This window comes from Diceros bicornis, chromosome 3 (assembly GCF_020826845.1).
Source record: "Diceros bicornis minor isolate mBicDic1 chromosome 3, mDicBic1.mat.cur, whole genome shotgun sequence".
Classification (NCBI taxonomy): Eukaryota; Metazoa; Chordata; class Mammalia; order Perissodactyla; family Rhinocerotidae; genus Diceros; species Diceros bicornis.
Genome location: NC_080742.1, coordinates 38,992,893 through 39,011,916, shown reverse-complemented (window position 1 = coordinate 39,011,916; position 19,024 = coordinate 38,992,893). Strand labels below are relative to the sequence as shown.

The following is a 19,024-nucleotide window of genomic DNA, read 5'->3' as shown; positions in this document are numbered from 1 at the left end:
GAATTAATATTAGAGAAGTGTGCAGTTTCAAGGAGAATGGGTCAAAAAACAGCAGAAGAAAAAAATTAAAATAAAGATTGGGTTTGACTAGAAAGTCCATAATAAATGTAAAGGGGTGATTTTAGTGTAATAGTAAGGATGGATGAGCTAGCAACAGATTAAGTTCTGGAAGACTAAGTAATTAAAAAAACAAAGTTGGCGCATTCCACCCATTTAAAATGTTCACTCAGGAAAACTTGGAGAAAACGATATAAAAATGATATGAAATAAAAACGAAAGAAATGATATGAAAGCTAGCAGGAGACCTGAGTGTTTTTAAAGGCAGAAAGGAGGGCTTCATTAGTTCTAAATAATTAAACCTTATGTTTTATAGCTGAGAAAGTCAGACCGATAAACAGGTATTAAGTTAGGCACTTTGCGGGGGCGGGGGGGGGGAGGGGGAACCTGATTTCTGTCACTAGTGAACAGGAAAAAATTAATCTCAAGCCACTTACTTTTTTGGTATCATAGTCAGCCCCTATGCTCAGTGGTATATATTTAAAAGGTACTTAGAACTTGTTAAGTGAAAAGACAAAAACCCCAAATGGAAAATGGGATTGAAAACATAAAACACCCAAGTGAATAAGTCTATAACTTAACACTTGAAAATGATTTTAAATCAAATCCAAACCAAAAGCAGGAAACTTTAAAAATGTAACTGCTAGAGGCATGATATAAATGTGATGTGCAAAGTAATTAAATTTTTAAAAGCATAATATAGGTTTTATTTCGATATAGCCACTATCATTTAATGACAGGATTTCTTGAATAATTTCTACCAAAGAAAAAATTTCCTCCTCTAAAACATTCATAAAATTGACGACTTGGGTACCTAATAGCTGTGAAAAGTAAGTGTCTTCACAATTCCACAATTCTTTAGTATGAAAAGCAACATTAAAAAAAAGTGGAGCTTCAGAATATTTTATTTCAAATCTACTTTATACCTGATCCAATATGTAATTGGAACCATATTCACATTCTATAGGTCTCTGAATTTCATTTTCCTGTTTTATTTATTCTATGAGCAACTTTATTTTGAATCTGTACCACTTTATTTGACATTTATTAAAGCTATAATATAACAGCCATGCATAATTTATTTACAATATTGTACATTAAATGACTATGTTTAAAGATTACAAAAAAATTTTCACAAAATTATAACTAACGAAAGACGTGAAACATTATTTAGGGGCTTTTAAAAATTAGGTACAGAATTTTGCAAAGATTATTTTGGTTTATAAGTGTTACAGAAGGACTGGCTTGAAATAAGACTGATAAAATCATGCAAATAAGTAGAATTTCAATAAATGAAAAACTAAAATGTTTAGCTAAAAGCTAAACTATCATAATAGTTCAAATACTACCGTGTAGCAATGAGAATTTATAAACAGGGAAAAAAGGTTATTCTTTAAAAGCCTTCCATGAATAATAGGTGCTCAGTAATATTCTATAAAAACATTCAGAAACAAAGTTTCTCAAATTATGCTCATCACCAAAGTTATGTTTTCAGTAGTGATTGGAGCTGTGAATTTTAAATAATTATTTATTGTTATTATAAGGGAAGTCTCAGTTTTCCCCTTTGAGGACAGGTGGTTGGGAAGAAAATCAATCAGTAACTTTAGATTCAAGTAAAAGATCCTGGTACAAATCTCATAAACACAGAGTGGAGAGTTGCAATAACCTGCAAGTCCACATACTTTTAGCTGTACTCTTAAAACAGTGTAAACTTGAGGTTTGTTCAATTTAAGATTTATCAGGAAGTAAGTACCTCATCCTTCAGAGTTTGGAAAATAGCAACAGACATTTCTTCTTCTCCAGCTGCACGTCTTTCCATTTTTATTGTTGTGGCTGAAGTACATTTAGATATTCAGACTGCCCCAAGTGATAAGTTGTGTTCCTTCCACAATCGACATACTGGTACCTCTCCTGGGATATCTGTTCAGAGTGTCCAAAGTATGTTGTTGTCACAGTAACTCTAAAAATAAAATAAATGGCAAGAAACACTGAATAGCTATATATAAAAAAGTTTTCTAAAGTGAGAACACTTTTATACATCAAAATTCTCTTTAGAGAGACATTATCTGATTAATGATAACTTAATATTGTGGACATGAGCCTCTTGGGGAATATTTCCCCCCAGACAACAGAAATGCTGGCTGAGCAAGCCCTATACAAATAATCATATACAACAAATGTAATTTTTTCAAAACACCTACCTTTAGTTGAAAATTTTCTCATCCTAGGAAAAGGGTTAATCAAATGCCAGCTAATGGCTCAAATACCAAAGCTGTAACCTACAATGTTTTAATGGTTTAGGATTAGCACCCAATGTAAATTACTTCTCCTTATTACTGTTAACATTCTGTTAACATTAACTGTTTCCACACGCAGGAAGGAATCGGATGTTGAGCTCAGTTCTCCTCTCTATTACAACTCCTGCCATTTTCCTGAGTTCTTTCAAGGTCTAGATTCACTATCTAGCAGCCATGTGACCCTTCACTCCTTCTCTGAGCTCCCATTTCCTCATTTGTAGGGTGGTATAGTCTTTACTTGACCTCACAGCATTCTTGTAAGGCTTAAAACCCAATTGAGATGGCATTTGTAAAAATGCTCTGTATGCTCTAAACCAATGTTTTAAATCTAAAGTTTGAACAAAGAAATATCTCTTTCAAAAAAAATTCATACTTACTGCATCATGAGTACTATGTTATGCACTTTGATGGATATCAGTGTACAGAAATCACTGTTAAAGAAAAAACAACATGAATAAATGCAAACTATGACATAACAAATTTAAAATAATTTAATTACCATTCCTCTTCCTATGTTAAAGCTAACAGAGATACTATTAAGAAGATAAAATAACTAAGCATTTATTGGTTGAATACTTTTTATATCTCCAATAATGATTAATATTTTCATGACTTCTTATTCTAAAAACATAATGCTTTCCTACTACCACAGTTGTAGAGTTGTTTTAACGTGGGCTACAAATTACTACTTTTTGTTCATCTTTTGAAATTTTAGTAACCAGTTTGTTACTCAGCAATTCTATATCAGGCTGATATCAAAGGTGATGAAAATTTATCATTATTTTTTACCTAACAAGAGTTAATAATCATTTAGACCCAATTTAAAAGCTTCAGAACCAAATAATAGAGTATTATACATTATTAGCATTTTTAGTCCTTCTATACTAAAACATCAACTACTAGAATATATGAGAATATGATTCTCATAAGTAAATAAAAAGTGACATGATGTATATGATCCTAATTCCGAAAAATAAGAAACAAATTTTATGTGTACAGGTGTATGTACACAAATGTTATGCATGTTGAAAAGGAAGAAGAGAAGAACAGCGATGATTAGAGGCCAGAAAGAATACTCCAAAATGTCTTTTGACTACTAAGATTAAGGGAAATTAAAAAATATATATATATACTTTATTCTTCATACCTTATAATTTAATGAGAGAAAATTACTAAAAATCAGAACTTACAACATATAACTCATTTCCTCTGCTATGATAGTAGGTACTGTGTAATCAATCTGAAAGGCAAAAAATGAAAATAAACCAATAGAAAATAGGATCAAAACTTCAAGTATTTCCTGTACATTTCATAACTGCAAAAACTTTAAAAATCTCTCCCTTTAGGAGTTTGATTCTAAGACTTTCTCTTGTACATACATGGGATACATTTCAAAGTCAAGTTTTTGAGGAAATCCCCCACCTCCTTCAAGTTAATATGATATACAAAGTTGAGACTCATTTAACTGCTCCAAATTTCATGACCAAAGCTTACCTGTTTCATATCCAGTGGACGAATACTGGTTATGTTGTTTAAGCGTGCCTTTCCAATAACTGTTTTTGAAAACTGGACTTGTGCAGTGATGTTTTCAACTTCAACAGAATAATAGTTATTGTTTGTTATATTTAGTGTGTTCTGCAAAAAAAAGGAAGCAGAAAATGTGCAAGTTATCTGAAAATAAGCATAACAAATATGTATTCAAAACCAATCAAGAAAATGACTTCAGCTGTGGCCACGCTTCATTTGTTAGGAGGAAGAGTATCACCAAAACGTCAAAGAACATTAAGTGAACTGATTATTTAGTTTTATGCACGAGTATTATGTATATAATATGCCTAAAATAAACAATTAAGAAAAAATAGGCCCAGAAAATGTATAGTACAGCAATATAGAAAAATGAATGTTAGAAAATATATCTGTGGCCTTAGCAAAAATTCAATGAAAATAATGTTAAAATTTCATTTAAATTTTTACTAAATGTTAATATATACATGTCTCCACTTGACTATATTAGTAAGCTATTTCCTATTCTATTAAATAGGAAATTTTTAAAATTTTAAACAGTACTTTACATAAACCTTTTTGTTTAAAAGAAACTGATATTTTAACTTATACACGGGTAGGGTAGAGATTTTCACCAAGTCACTATGGAGAAGAAATGGGACAGATTCAAGTTTGGATGGTTGGAAAGAAATGCAGCTGTATCTTTTCTATAGTTACTTAAGTAACAGCTGGGGGACTTTCTGCAATTCTAATTCACAACTGTCTCAAATTACTTTAGAACAGTCAACGAAAATAAGAAAGAAAAAATATTAAATCAAGAAATAACAGATAATAAAATCTAAAAGTCACAGCAAAAGAAACCATAAACAAAATCAATAGACACTAAGTGATAAACCTTGAAGAAATACTTGTAAGACAGATAGTAATGGTTACCATCGATGCAAAGAGCCCTTACAAACTAAAAAAGAGAAAGCTTTCATAGGAAAAGAGCAAAACAAGAACAAAGGATATGAGTGAACAAATCACAAGAGTACCTTAAAATTCTCAAATTCATTTATAATCAAAGAAAAGTTGATTTAGGTAAAAATCGAATATTCCTTTATATCCATTAAACTAGTAAAACTTATAGACAGTGACAAATTCTCTTTCTGGCAGGGATATGGGCAAAGGGTATATTTTTACATTTTTGGCTAATATGTGAAGCACTGCAGTCATTTTGGTAACTAATCTAGCAATATCCATTAAAATAAAAATTATGTATATTCAAAAGAAGATGTGGTGTATATATACAATGGAATACTCCTCAGCCATAAAAAAAGACAAAATCATCCTATTTGCAATAACATGGATGGACCTGGAAGGTATTATGTTAAGTGAAATAAGCCAGACAGAGAAAGACAACCACCACATGATTTCACTCATATGTGGAAGATAAACTAACCCATGGACAGAAAGAACAGTGTGGTGGTTACCAGGGGGCAGGGGAGTGGGCACAAGGGGTGAAGGGATGCATCTATATGGTGACTGACAAACAATGATGTACAACTAAAATTTCACAATGTTATAAACTATTAGGACACCAATAAAAAAATTATGTATATCCTTTGACCTACAATCCTACTTCTGAGATTTATTCCACAGAAATAAAAACATTAGGATGTTAATGACAGTGTTCTTTGTAGTGGCAAAAACAAAAAAACCCTGAAAATAAAGTGAATGCCCATCCATAAAAAGAATGACTGAATAAATAATATTAAGTCATTACATGGAATATCATGCAGCCATTAAAAAGAATAGATTAACTCTATGCCAGAAAATTAGGAGCGATATCTACAAGGTATTAACAAGTATGCAACAAAATGCATAAAAGAATGTACAAAATATTAGATTTTGAAAATAAATAATGATTTAAGAAAAACTGAACATGTGGGTTTATCTGTAAGTTAATGTGAACATGGAGAAAGATATGGCAAGGTGCAATATGGGAAAGGAGAGAAAACAGTCTTAGTAAAAAAGAATAAAACAAAGAACGCGTTAGTGATCAGCAACTATATGATCACATTTATACATTCATTTAAATTATTATAGTTATAAATGTGGAGAAATTTTTAAAAATTCCATAGAATTTTAGTAGAAATAACCTTTATCTAAACATACAAACGTTTTCATCTACTTAGCTCTTAATACTCATTAAGTTTCATTTCTAGGCACTATAAGAAAGGGACTGTTAAGTTGAGGTCAACGGACCTTCTGATGCAGACCAGGGAATGGGATTCAGGAGAATCTTGGAATCTTTTGTACATGCAAAATAATGTTGGTACATGTCTTTTTTTCTGAAGTGTCCATAACTTTCATTAGAATATTAGAGGCATCAATGATGCAAAACAGGCTGAGAACAAAAATACTTATGAGAATTAGGAAAAGATATAAGTGGGAGTTAGAAAGAAAATACAAAGATACACACCATGAAAGACAAGAAAAAATAAGATAGGACAAAAAAGTTTAGTATTAAAGATCAGACATTTTACTGTTGAGAGCAGTGAGAATCCATTTAATTTATAAGTCAAGGGACGACAATCATAAGCTTTTAAACAATGATGATTTATTATCAAAGGCCTTAAACTCTCTCTGATCTTTAATTGGCAAATTTACTTTCTGGGATTTATCCTAAAGATAAAACCTGAAATGGCAACAAAGTTTAAGCATAAAGATGATTCCTGAATAAATATTTGTAATAGCAAAACTAAACATCTATTAAGAAAATGGTTGAGTACACTGTAATACAGCCATGTAAAAGACTACATGTGACCACTTAATATGGGAAAATGTAATGAGATCTCAAGTTAAAATGTGCGTGTGTGTACACTTGCACACGTGTGTATCCTTTATGTACATGTGAAAAAGTTGGATTACATTTGCAAATGTATATATATGTATGTAAATGTATATACATATGTATGCAAATGTATATATGCATTGTTAGCAAATGTATGTATATGTTAATAGGTCTAGGTAGTAGAAGTAAAAATTTTTATACATTACAGTATTTTTCAAATGTCTCATAATGATAACTAAATATTTTCCTAAGTAGAAGGACAATAAATGTTACTAAAAAAGAGTTAAGTAGTACTAATATATTTTACTCATTTTAAAAAACAAAAGCAACATTATATAATTCCATTTTTCAAAATACTGATGGAGAACCTACAGAAATCTTAGCCTCTTACCTGTCATCTAGTTAAACCCAATGTTCATCTACATAATAATTCTATTTCTTATTTAATGTTCAGTCTTTTTCAATTTAGTTAAGTGCTAGTATCCCAAAACGTGGGAATTCCTGAATAATTTTTTTAAAATATGATATTTACCTTTAAATACACTTTCTGGTATTTAAAAGGGAACAGCACATGGCTTTTATTATCTTTTATCATAAATTTACAGTATTCAATACTAAAACAGGCTCTGGAGGTTGGCCAAAAAAATCTGGCCATTGTTTTAAATACTGTACAAAAAAGGAAAATATGTTCCTTGTTCTAAATGGTTGTTAAAGTAAGGAAATACCCAACAATTCCCTAGTCACAAGAAATGATTTACAATTAGCATTGTGTTATGTCTCACGCACATAATATTTTTTCCATAGATATGTTTCTTTCTAAAAGCCCTGAGATTGACAACTTTTGACAGTAAACAATAAAAATAAATGGCTCCATGGGAGTTTTTTCCTATAATTTAGCAGTAATTCCACTTTAATACACCATTTTCTTTCACTTCCTGTCCTTCCAAATCTCCCTCCTCCCAACCACCACCAGAGGCATCTTTATTTCAACTTCAACCATACCAGCCACTTCTGAAAGGAAAACCAACTAAAGTCCAATATCACTCTTCCAAATGAATCACTGCCACACAGATACACTGTGAGGCCTGAAGCCATAAATGATTGCTAATGGCATGATCCATATATATTTTTTTTCTTTTTCAATAATACAGTGGTTTGCAAACCATGCTTTTTTCTAACAAATGTTAACATGTAAAACATGTAGAAAACTCTCTCTGAGGTTCTGTTTGCTTGTTTATTTTTTGTTTTCAGGAGAGGGGAGGCTATAGAGTCCTAAAAACCACTGTCCTGGGAAACATAGAGGACATTTTACACATACTAATTTACAAGAGAAATCAGTCACTTGTACTTTTATCTTTACACAAAATAAAGGAATGATCTGTTAAACATGGCAAAAACTACACTTCACAAAATACAAACAAATGAAAATGTTACATTTATAACATCAAATCAACAATGTTAACATGTTTCTAGGAATTATTCAGAGTCAAATGTGGAAAAGTAAACAGACTGTATATACTTTTTTTGCCAGCAATTAATTGTTTGGTTTATTGTACCCTCCTAAAGGCAGGTGCTTAACCTCCTAAAGGTGCTGCTTAACATTATAAGGGAATGAAGTAAAATATTTTTAATATAAATTTTAACTTACCGTGATATTTAAATATATTGTACGCTTTTGAACATCATAACTGACATATGCTGATTTTACGCCAATGTATTTCACGTCGATAGAGCGAGGAAAAAGGAAAAACACAGCCAATCCAGAAAGCAGCAGACAGACAAACACAGAAGCCATCACATAAAGCTTTCTGAAAAAGAAAATGGAGTATTTAAGTATATGTGCATCAAAAACTTAGAGAGAACATTTTCAACTTGAATTTTTCCCCTATCAGTAGGAAAAAACGTATTTTACCAACTTTTTACATTATAAAGTATTGAGTAGGGTTGGGTCTGAGTCTATGAAATGTTAAAATGTTCTTAAAAGATGTATTTACCCTTCTGAAGACTGGTATTTCAGGCTTATTATAGGTAGAACATTATTGCAGTGATTCCCAAACCAGGCTGCACATTAGAATTAAGCTGAGGAGCTTTATAAAAATATAGATTTCAAGACTCCCTTCTGAATTCACTGAAGCAGAATTTTCACATGACTTTTGCCATCATATGATTCTCTAAAGTAACTACTCATTAGAACCACCTGTGAAGCCCTTAAAAAAAATGACATTAACCACATGCCTCATCAATCTCACTGACTAAGACAGTCCTTTTTGAGTCTTCTCATCCCAAGCTATTTATGTACTCTCTTCTAAAAATATTGTTTATATTAATCAACTCTCTTTTGAAGATGCTGTTAAACTGTCTTTAAAATCAAGAAAGGGGATAATATTATGCAAGTATAAGACAAGAAAAAAATAAACTTTCCATGTCCTTGCTATTAATTCTTAATTCTTTACCACATTTTCACTGTTATAAAATTATTCCAACAGCTAAACCATCAGTCATCTGCTCATTAAGTGAAATAAAATATGTAAAATGTCCTGTACAATGTCTGCCACATAAAGAGGTTCATTAAATACACTTACCTCCTTTAATTTTTATCTTTCAAAATAAGGATATTAAGAATTCAATCAACTCCTTTATATATGTATAATACTACAGAATTTGGCATTAGAATCAAGGACCAAAAGCTGCCTTATGTAGCTGGCTTATCTTTTGAGCAGAGAATTGGATGGAGATTACAAATTGGGGAAGTACTAAAATGTTTTACAAGAGCATTTGATAAAAAGGTCACTCCCTCTTCTGCCCCAGTCCAGGGCACTGCCCATATAATCGTGGAGTGTGTGTGTGTGTTTGCTTCAGACTATGAGTTTGAATCATTCTTTGTTTTTTATTAAAGTCACAGTTGCTTAATGACAGGGATATTCTGAGAAATGTATCGTTAGGCAATTTAGTCACGTGAACATCATAGAGTATATTTACACAAACCTAGATATTATAGCCTAGGCCATATGGTACTAATCTTATGTGACCACTGTCAAATATGTGTCCATCACAGACCGAAACGTCATAGCTTTTTTTTTCTCAAATTGTGAAGCTCTTTACAGAGTAAGGCTATTGGCCTCTGTTTGTGATAATAATTTGCAGACATCACTTCCCAGTTTGCCATTTGTATTTTGACTTCAATTAAGGTTTTGTTTTCATATCGTAAACACTAACCTATACTTTGTCAAATTTATAGAAATCTTTCTTTCTTCAGAATCAATGGATTCTGAATCACAGTTAGAAACCTTTTTCCACTCTCAGGTTATAATGGAATTAGCCCTAATTTAGGGGTCAAATAGACTGACTGTTTTTCGAGTCCCTTTCCATGAAGCTTAGATACGCTGCTCTCCTGCTTACTTGTTTGAAGCACTGTGGTCAACAAGTAGCACGCCAATCTGATTTTCTCTTATAAATTAATTGATCCTTTTGCATGTGTGTTCAAAGGAGTTTTTCTGGATTTTGTTTGTTTTTTTTTTTAACCTTCAAAGTCCAGTAATTTCACCAGGATGGGTTGACTGTTTTCAGAATTATGGTATGCCTTTTTAATACGCAGGTTCACGACTTGTTTTACTTCAGGGAAGTGTTCTTGAATTAAATGTTTAGTATTTATTCAGTTTGATTCCTTCGATTTTCTTCAGGGACTCCAATTACATGTATATTCAATCTTCTTTGCCTCTGTTCTATACCATTTTCTCTCAAATTCTTTTCATTAATTTATGCTGTTCTGTCATAGCTTCTGTACTTTTAATTTCTTTTAGAAAATTTTACATTAAGTTGTCATCTGCTTTTCTGATAAGCTTTTATCATCTGTCAGCATTTTGCTCAGTTCACTTTCTTTTTATTATTATTTTATACTATTTTTTTATGATGTTTGATTGCAACCTCTTTTTGTTGCTCATATTTAAAGGAGATGAGTTTTTGTACTTTCAAGAGAAGGTTCCATTGTAGGTGATAAGGAGAGGCCAGGGTTGCTTTCCTAGCTTCACTGCTCAAGGACTCCATCCTCTGTTGTTATACAAAATATTTAAAAAGACAGCCTCTGTGTATATCCACTTTCATAGTTCTGAGACACTTTCTCTAGTTTCTGAACCTTTTTCCTCCTTTATTCCTATTCTTGCCCTGCACAAACTGGATTTTACCTCCAGCACGTTTTACCTTAGGATGTGCCTGCCTTTTATAAGTTTTCATTGAGTTTCCCAAAGGTCTTTGAGGGATTAGGATGGCCCAGTTCCTTCTGATCTTCTCAAGCCCCTTAGTGTGGCCTTTTTTGCACTCTCCCCAAGCTAGAGCATGCAGAATCCTCCCATTTTAACAGGTTATTCTCAGAGGTATTTGCTGGAAGTTCTCTGAGTGGGGTCCTCTTCTTTTGGGTAAAGTATTTGCTTTGGGTATCAGGGGTCTTGGGACTCCTAGGAACTCTCTTTGCTTCCCCTCACAATTTCCACACAGCTGCTATGCATGTTTGGGTCCTTTCTGTCATCATGGTTTGAAATACTCATTTTTGTTCTGGGGCTACTGGGAATACCTTAACATCCTTTTTTTTTTTTTGTGCAGAAGATCGGCCCTGAGCTAACATCCATGCCAATCTTCCTTTTTTTGCTGGGGAAGACTGGCCCTGGGCTGACATCTGTGCCTATCTTCCTCCACTTTATATGGGACATCACCACAGTATGGCCTGACAAGCGGTGCCTCGGTGTGCACCCGGGATCCAAACCCAGGCCGCCAGCAGCGAAGAGCGTGCACTTAACCACTATGCCTCGGGGCTGGCCCCTTAATATCCATTTTTTAATGAAAATGTTTTCTCTGTGTGTGTTTCCTACTGCTATTCAGGTTTGTCTGTTTTAATAAATAGATTTGAGAAGATTCAAATGCTATGTTGCTTTCAAGACCTTACCCCAACCAGGAATCTCTTTTTTTTTTGATGACACAAAGCATATGAGAGCATAACAATGACCTGATAGCATTTTTCCTTTTACTAGTATTAACTAGAGTAATTATTACACACAATTTGAAAAGTAAAAAATACAAAAAGACGAAAAACAAACAAAAATGCCACTTTCTTATAACCCACTTACGTTCTTCTTGGCCTTAATCTCTGATCACTATACGGAATCAACGCCACCAGTTGGTTTTCTTGCCCTAAAAGTGAAAAGAAGTAGGTTTAAAAATTTATTAACATGAAATTAAAAATATAGTGGCTCCTCATTAAAGTCTGGTTTGGAAAGACCAGAATACCTTCTGGCTTTCACACCTCATTCCTTTAGTAAATTGCTCTCAAAGTCTTCAAAAATTATCCAGTAGAAGTTGAGTTCCAAAGCAGATATTGTCTTTTTTTCATACCTATATGTCTAGCTAATCAAAATAGTATCAAGAATGAGGAAGAGGACGTCTTTCTTTCACTGAAAAAAATCTAAAAAGTCTCAGCTTTCACAAGATTTGAATTTACCAGGCCTTCCTTTAACCCCATAGTTTTCCATTAAGACTCTGATTTGGTTATCTTGATAAGAGAAGAAACACATTGCTTCCTCTGTGTCCTGAAACCCCTATAACTACAGAGGTTTCTACACTATCCCCCTTGAAAACCAAAACTGACACATACCAAGTCTCACGCTTCAAGAGCCCCGGTGTAATGAGCCTTCCAGGACTTTTTCAGGCCACATCTCTCTCTACATAAGTCACTTCAAAATTCATCATTTATTTCTTTGGTTGAGCTTTATCATATATTTTAATAGATAAATGGATCTTTAAATGCCAATTTTCCAAGAACTTGGCTCTTTATATTAACTATTAGAGCACCATAGTCAAAGTCTCTTTTAAAGCTTTCCATAGCGCTTCCAATACTCTGTGCCTTCTCCACAACTCTCCCCTCATTTACACTACCCCACCACACCCACATATGTATATATATATATATACACACACACATATATATATATAAAATGTATATATGTTTCTGTATGTGTATACATATCCCATCTTGTTTGGTGGTATTCATTTGGCTAAACTACAATCCTGGTTAAAACCAATCTTTTAGCTACTATGCCTATATCCACAGAGCTAAATGTGGATAGAGAAAAATATACAACTATGCTCACTGATCTCATTTTAGATCACTAATCTCAAGTGGATCTTAATGATGCCAATAATCACACTAAATTTCCCTAGTTCACACTCTCGATCTGACTCTCCAAGACCACAGTTTCATAACTTCAACTCTCTCTTCAATCCTCCAATATGTTCTTCCCTCTACTTATCCTTAGTTCATGATGTGACAAATGGAAGACAACTTTCACAAGCTCCCACCACCACCTCCACCCACCTCCCTACTTCTGTGTCCACATACTCTTCCTTCTCTCCTGTTACTAAGAGGATACTGCAGGCACTCCTCTGTAAGGGCAGCCCTCTGCAGTTGTGCACTAAATCTAATAATTCTCCCATCTCCTGCATTATCAATGTTTTATCTATGGATTATTCCCATCAGCATACAAACATATTATTCACTCCATCTTAAAAAAATTCCTCTCCTTTTCTATACAGCAAAACTCCTCAAAAATACTCTCTTCTCACTATATAACTTCTCTCCTCCTATGTTCTCTTGACTTCGCTCTATACAGAATATGCTATACATGCTTATTCTGCTTATTCTATATACATGGAGATGTTTAAAAGAGCAGGCTACCAAAGCTGCTCTTTTAAACATCTCCAGTGGCCTCTACATCACCAAATCCAATGGTCAGTTCTGTGAACAAAACTGGGACCCCTCTTCCTGGTCTAACAGGCAAATCTAGCAAGCAAGTTGCACAGGCTTAAAGTCAGTACAATAAAAATCCATGCTGTACTGTGAAGCAGCCATGCAGGCCTCATAAACCTGTGTCTAAATGACCTTGCAACCCCTCGTCTCATGACTGAAGATGCCAGCAGGATGACTCAGCAACAGGAAGAGATAATGGGCACCTTGCTCTCACATTTCTCAACTACATTTCTTAGAGATTGAGGAAAAAAGTGACAGCCCTGGTCCTTGCCTCCCTCCACACAAAGATAACACCAGCATTCCAAGCCTTGTTTGACATATAACCAAAAGTTCTTGTTATCCTTGAAGTATATGACTATTAGACATGTAAGCTCTTTCCTACACATATACTGCTTTGTTAAAAGGTATACAAACTACAGTCAGACCTGCAGACCTCAGAGCTACTCTGGAATACTCAGAATACTCTCTTGGACTGTTTCCTGGGATTTGAATTCCTCACTTTGATTATCGAATAAACTCCTTTAATTAACCTTTACCCAGACTCTTTATTTCAGTCAACAGTTCTCAGGCCTCACGTTACTTGATCTACCAGTAGCATCCAACATCGTTGATCAGTCTTTCCTCATTGGTACACTTTCTACATTTATCTTCCAGGACACCATAGATACAGGGATTTCCTCCTTCTACTCTAGGTGCTCTTTTTCAGTGTCTTTGCGAATTCTTTCTCATGTCACTGATCTCAAAACGTTGCAATGCCCCAGCGTTCAGTGCTCGAGTCTCTTCTTTCTTCTATTCACACTGACAAAGCTGGTGCTCTCATCCAACTCAGCTTTAAGTATCATCTATATATTGACAACTCCAGCCTAGGCCCTGCACTTGAATCCCAGGCCCTTACTATAACTAACTGCCTACTGAACATAGCCATTTAGATGTCAAAAATGCATCTCCAAAGGTACGTATCTAAATTTGAGTTCCTGATCTTTCCCCTGACAAACACACTCAAACCTTCTTTTCTTTATCCTAGTAAATGGCAACTCCATTCTTCCAGTTGCTCAGACAAAAATACCTTTAGAGTTATCCTTGATTTCCTACTAGCCAGAATTCACTTCTAGGCTGCCAAAAAAGCCTATGGGCCATACCTCAAAAATACATCCAGGTTGCTAAAATGGTACACCCTTCTACCCCTCCTTAGCCTGGTGCATTAATACCTTCTAATACAATAATCCTTTTATTCTCAAACAGCTACTATCCCTGCAAAGATAAAGCTACCAACTCAAATATAAACTTCCTCAACCCACAGCACCTCTCAGAGACTCTGGTATACTTTATACGGTCACTTTGTCCTTTCCTCAAGGTCTCTCCAGGGTCATATATCAACTTCAACCAAGCAGAAAATAAGAGTAGCACAAGGTACTTTTATTATTTCTATTGTTGCTGCTACTACTAAAGTAGCCTATGAACAGCACATGGGCATTATTCCCTTCTGACTTCCCCTATGATACACCACAGACTGTTTTTTTTTTTTCCTATTTGGCTCATTTTCATATACCATCCCTCTTCATATAGTTCCTCTTAAAAATAACTAACTTGACACGACCAGCTTCTTATTGTTCTTGAGATAATGAATTAAAAATATTAAGTCATCGACTTTCTCCTAATACCCAATATAGTAAAGCAACTGTGATATGATGTCTGTTGATGCCAAAAAGGACTAAAAGTTCTCAGTCAAGAGACACAGTGCATATCTGTTATGATAGCAGGTGGGAAAGAAAAAATACTGGAGGTAGAGGGGTGGCTTTCCCTACTGCTTTAGGAACCTTAATTAATATATTTGTTTGTTTCTTTGTGTCCTTTTGACTTAAGATAACTGATACAAAGTTTTAACTTTCATTCCTTAGAATAGTCTTTTAAAACATTGAGGGTTGTGCTTAGACTCAAGGGTTTTATAATATTTGTACAAATGCCTAGAATCATTCTTTAAAGGAAAAACAATACAATAACACATACCCCTAGGAATTCTTCCTGTTCCTTGACAAGTGGGGCAAGTAACACTATCTCTTCCTGTAAATTCCACATATGGAAACTGAGAGACATCTCCACTTCTTCCATCTTCATTATGGACTTCACTATTAACCAATCCATTCCTCATATTTTCAGTTGATGTGACTCCATCATAAGCCTCTTCTTTATTTGAATGTAAAGTCAAATGAGAAAAAGACTTCCCCATGTCTAAAGAAAAAGAAAAATCTTACAGTAAACTTCAGGAAAAAAGTATAATCGAGAACATTATGGGATATTTATACCAATCTAATTAATTTAAAACAAACTTGAAGGGAATGTTCAAACTACTTTTTGGATTAGAATTATACTCAATCAAAGCAATATCTGAAACAAGGAAGCCATTTACTAGAGTCCAACAGTATTTTTCTAACAAAATATTATGAAATGATATCAGACTCGCAATGAGAACTGGATTTCAAACATTAAAATTTGACAAAAGTTTACACTTTCTTAGGTTTCTCTGAAAAGAGACATGCAGGCTTCACTTTTCTTAGAATAAAACAAAAACACATTCTACCTTTAAACCAGTTAGCACTGAAGGCAAAAGTTGCTTTGGGCAGATTACAGCTAGGTAGTAGATGTATTACCAGGTAAATTCAAAGTAGTATTTTTCAGCCTTTTAAAATTCGTGCCCCTTTGTGGTAAATAAAACCCACAATCTTTCTCATCCTCACATTTCTTGCTTTAAACATTTAAACACTTGCAACAAAAACAACCCAAAAACCAAATCCTGCAGATTTTTCTTTCATTCAACAGTTGGCCAAGTTAAAATTATGAAATTAATATTCCAAAATATTGAGTATAATTCACCAATACAAAGCAGCAAAATTTGGAGCATTTTAGAATGACAGCATCAAAACAACAAGGGGAAAAATAAATATAAATTTAAAGCCAAGTAAGAATAAGTAATTAGTACTTATTCCTACACAAAAATAACCTCCACAGGTAGGTAACGCAATAACATTGCAGGTAAGGTCATAGGATTTTAAGGATGCAAAGAACTTAAAAGTGATATAATCCAATCTGCTGATATTCTGAGGGAAAATTAATAAAGACGAAATGCAGCATTTAAAAATAACATACTTATTCTTCTTCTAAATTTGACCATATATCTTTTATCAGTTCCTAAATATACATTACTATAGACATTCATACAAAGAGATAAATATTTCTTTTAAAAATTCTCACTGATTTGAATAAGGAAAGCTAACACTCAAAACAATTCAATTTATCTCCAAGTATGAAGGCAAGTTTGCATTTTAAAATTGGCATGCCATCCACGTGTTGGGGTCACTCAAACACAGTATTAACAGCAGAATAAAAAAACTATACAACTAGTAGACAAACTTAGAATTGCAGAATGATGAATAAAGATGCTTGTTTTCCCTATTAAAAAAATCTATGTACACATTGTCCATTAAGTTCAAAAACATAAATGATTTATGATATCTACAAATGCATTATCTTTTCTTGATTTGTCTCAAAGACACTGAATTTGAGCCAAATCAATACTTGCTAGTCAGAGGTGGTTCAGGGGTGAATTAACATGACTGTCCCCACACTGTGACCTTGTGGCCCATGTGGAACACTAGATGAGCTGGGATCAGTGGGCCTCAGCAGCACCACCTCAGAGGCACCCTTTCTGGGATCTCAGTTAACACAACAGGAGTGTAAAGTGCACCCCATGGAATGCCTTAGGGGGGATAGACAGAAGGCAAAACCAAGTGGCTCTCAGTCTGGGCCTGTTTTCTATCATTATCTAACAGGTACTTGAATAGAGTCTGTCTCTGACAGGTGTTTGTTTCAGCAAGGCTATGAACAAGGGCCAGACTTCGTCAGGTACTGGGGATCCCTGCCTCCCCTATTGGATTTTCCTCAGAGCACTGATAAACTTAACCACTTTTATTCCTGGAGACTCGTTGGTTTATAAAGAGGTGCTAAGCCCCCTTCCCTTCCCTGTGCTCAATGTTTTTATTGTAATCTTTTAACTTACTGAATACCAATACCGATCTCAGACTCAGTATGGGGAGGAAAATAAAAGAAGTATAGCACTCCATTCAGTTTAAATGAGTCGTGATCTGTGATAAGGAAGGAAGTTAGCGCCTTTAACAAAGTACATAAACAAAACCTAGCACACAGCCTCCTCTGGAAAGGTTAAAGATAAGATCCAGGCAACCAAGCAAGAAAACTCAAGAACAGCAAAACAAGGGGCCACCTGGCAGCACAAGGTGTGGGGGCCTGGAATCAATCCCGTGCGCCGGGCCAAAGCCCAAGTCCGGAGGCCCCTGGCAGGAGACTGGGCCCCGGCAGGAGGAGGTGACACACTAACTGCAACACCCAGGCCTGAGCGCCTCCCCTGCTGCCCAGCAGACCCAGCTCCCCGGCGCCCTCCCCTCCTCCACCTCGGCGTCCGGCTCGGCTCTTCCCAGCGCGCCGCCGCTCGGGCCCGCTCCGGAAAGGGACTTGGGAGCTGCGCGTCCGAGGTCGCTCACCGGCACGCGGGGCGCTGCGCAGTCCCGAGCTGCTCCGGCGCGCAAAGGCCTGAGACAGGGTCACGGAGTCCGCAGTCCCGGGTGCTGAGGCTGGAAGGACAGGCCTGCAGCGCCGGGCCGCCGCGGAGTCGGCACGGGGGAGGGGCGGTACGACGACAACATCAGCTGAGGCCCGGCGCTGCTGCAACCTGCGCCCGCGCCTGCGCAGAGCCCTCCCGCAGGAGGCGTGTGGTCCGGGAGCGTGCGAGACGCTTGCGTGCTTCCTCCAGCTTTATGCAGCCCGTCGCGCAGCTGCGGTGATTGCGCGCTCTCGCGGGTTCGTTACCTTGGTCTTTCAAGACTCAAAGGTAAAAATTAGCCGCACTAGCCCTGAAAAATTTTAAAATAATAGTACCTCCTCCTTTTTTTTTCTGTCAGGCCATTTCCTTTTGCAAAGGAGAAACACGTGCGCTCTCTGCCTCGGCCCTCAGCTGAGCAGCTTTCTAGTCCACGCTCGGCGAGTCATCCTTGACACTCGCGAGGCTAGGAGTGGGATAAACTGGTAGGTAGACACTCGTCTGGCAGCCGACAAGTCACATCTGTTTTGATTTAGAACCTCTTGCCCAGTAGGAGGAAACTATAAGCGGGCAGGAACCCTGTTTCTGTTTGTTTGGGTTGTGGTTTGGGTTGGTTTTGCTTTTGTTTTTGCACATGGTGTCTTTCCAGCTGACCCCTCTTAACTCGGTGGTTAGTTACAGGAGTGTGAGATCCCAGCTCAAATCCCATTGCTTCAGCTCGTTGCTGTGACTTGTGGCTACTCTCTCCAACGTCTCAAAGGCTAAGTTATCTCGTTTAGAAAATGAGAGTAACGATACAGAGTTGTTTTGAGGGTTCAGTGAGATACAGGGAATAACTGTCAAGCATATACTAGACTCATTGCCTGCAGAGAGTTGAACGTTTAATGAATGGTAGCTATTGTTATAATCATGGTCACAACATACATAGT

General features: G+C 35.6%; 1 protein-coding gene across 1 annotated transcript; it reads right to left on the bottom strand.

Moving 5' to 3' along the window:
- Positions 1–735: 735 nt before the first annotated feature.
- TMEM106B (transmembrane protein 106B) lies at positions 736–18,167 on the bottom strand. The gene is made up of 8 exons (XM_058526389.1): positions 18,040–18,167; positions 15,494–15,715; positions 11,811–11,874; positions 8,342–8,501; positions 3,849–3,989; positions 3,545–3,594; positions 2,732–2,785; positions 736–2,017 (listed from the first exon to the last, which is right to left on the bottom strand). Exons 2-8 carry the CDS (start codon positions 15,711–15,713, stop codon positions 1,879–1,881), a joined length of 828 nt encoding a protein of 275 aa, XP_058382372.1. The 5' UTR covers positions 15,714–15,715; positions 18,040–18,167; the 3' UTR covers positions 736–1,878.
- Positions 18,168–19,024: the final 857 nt, after the last annotated feature.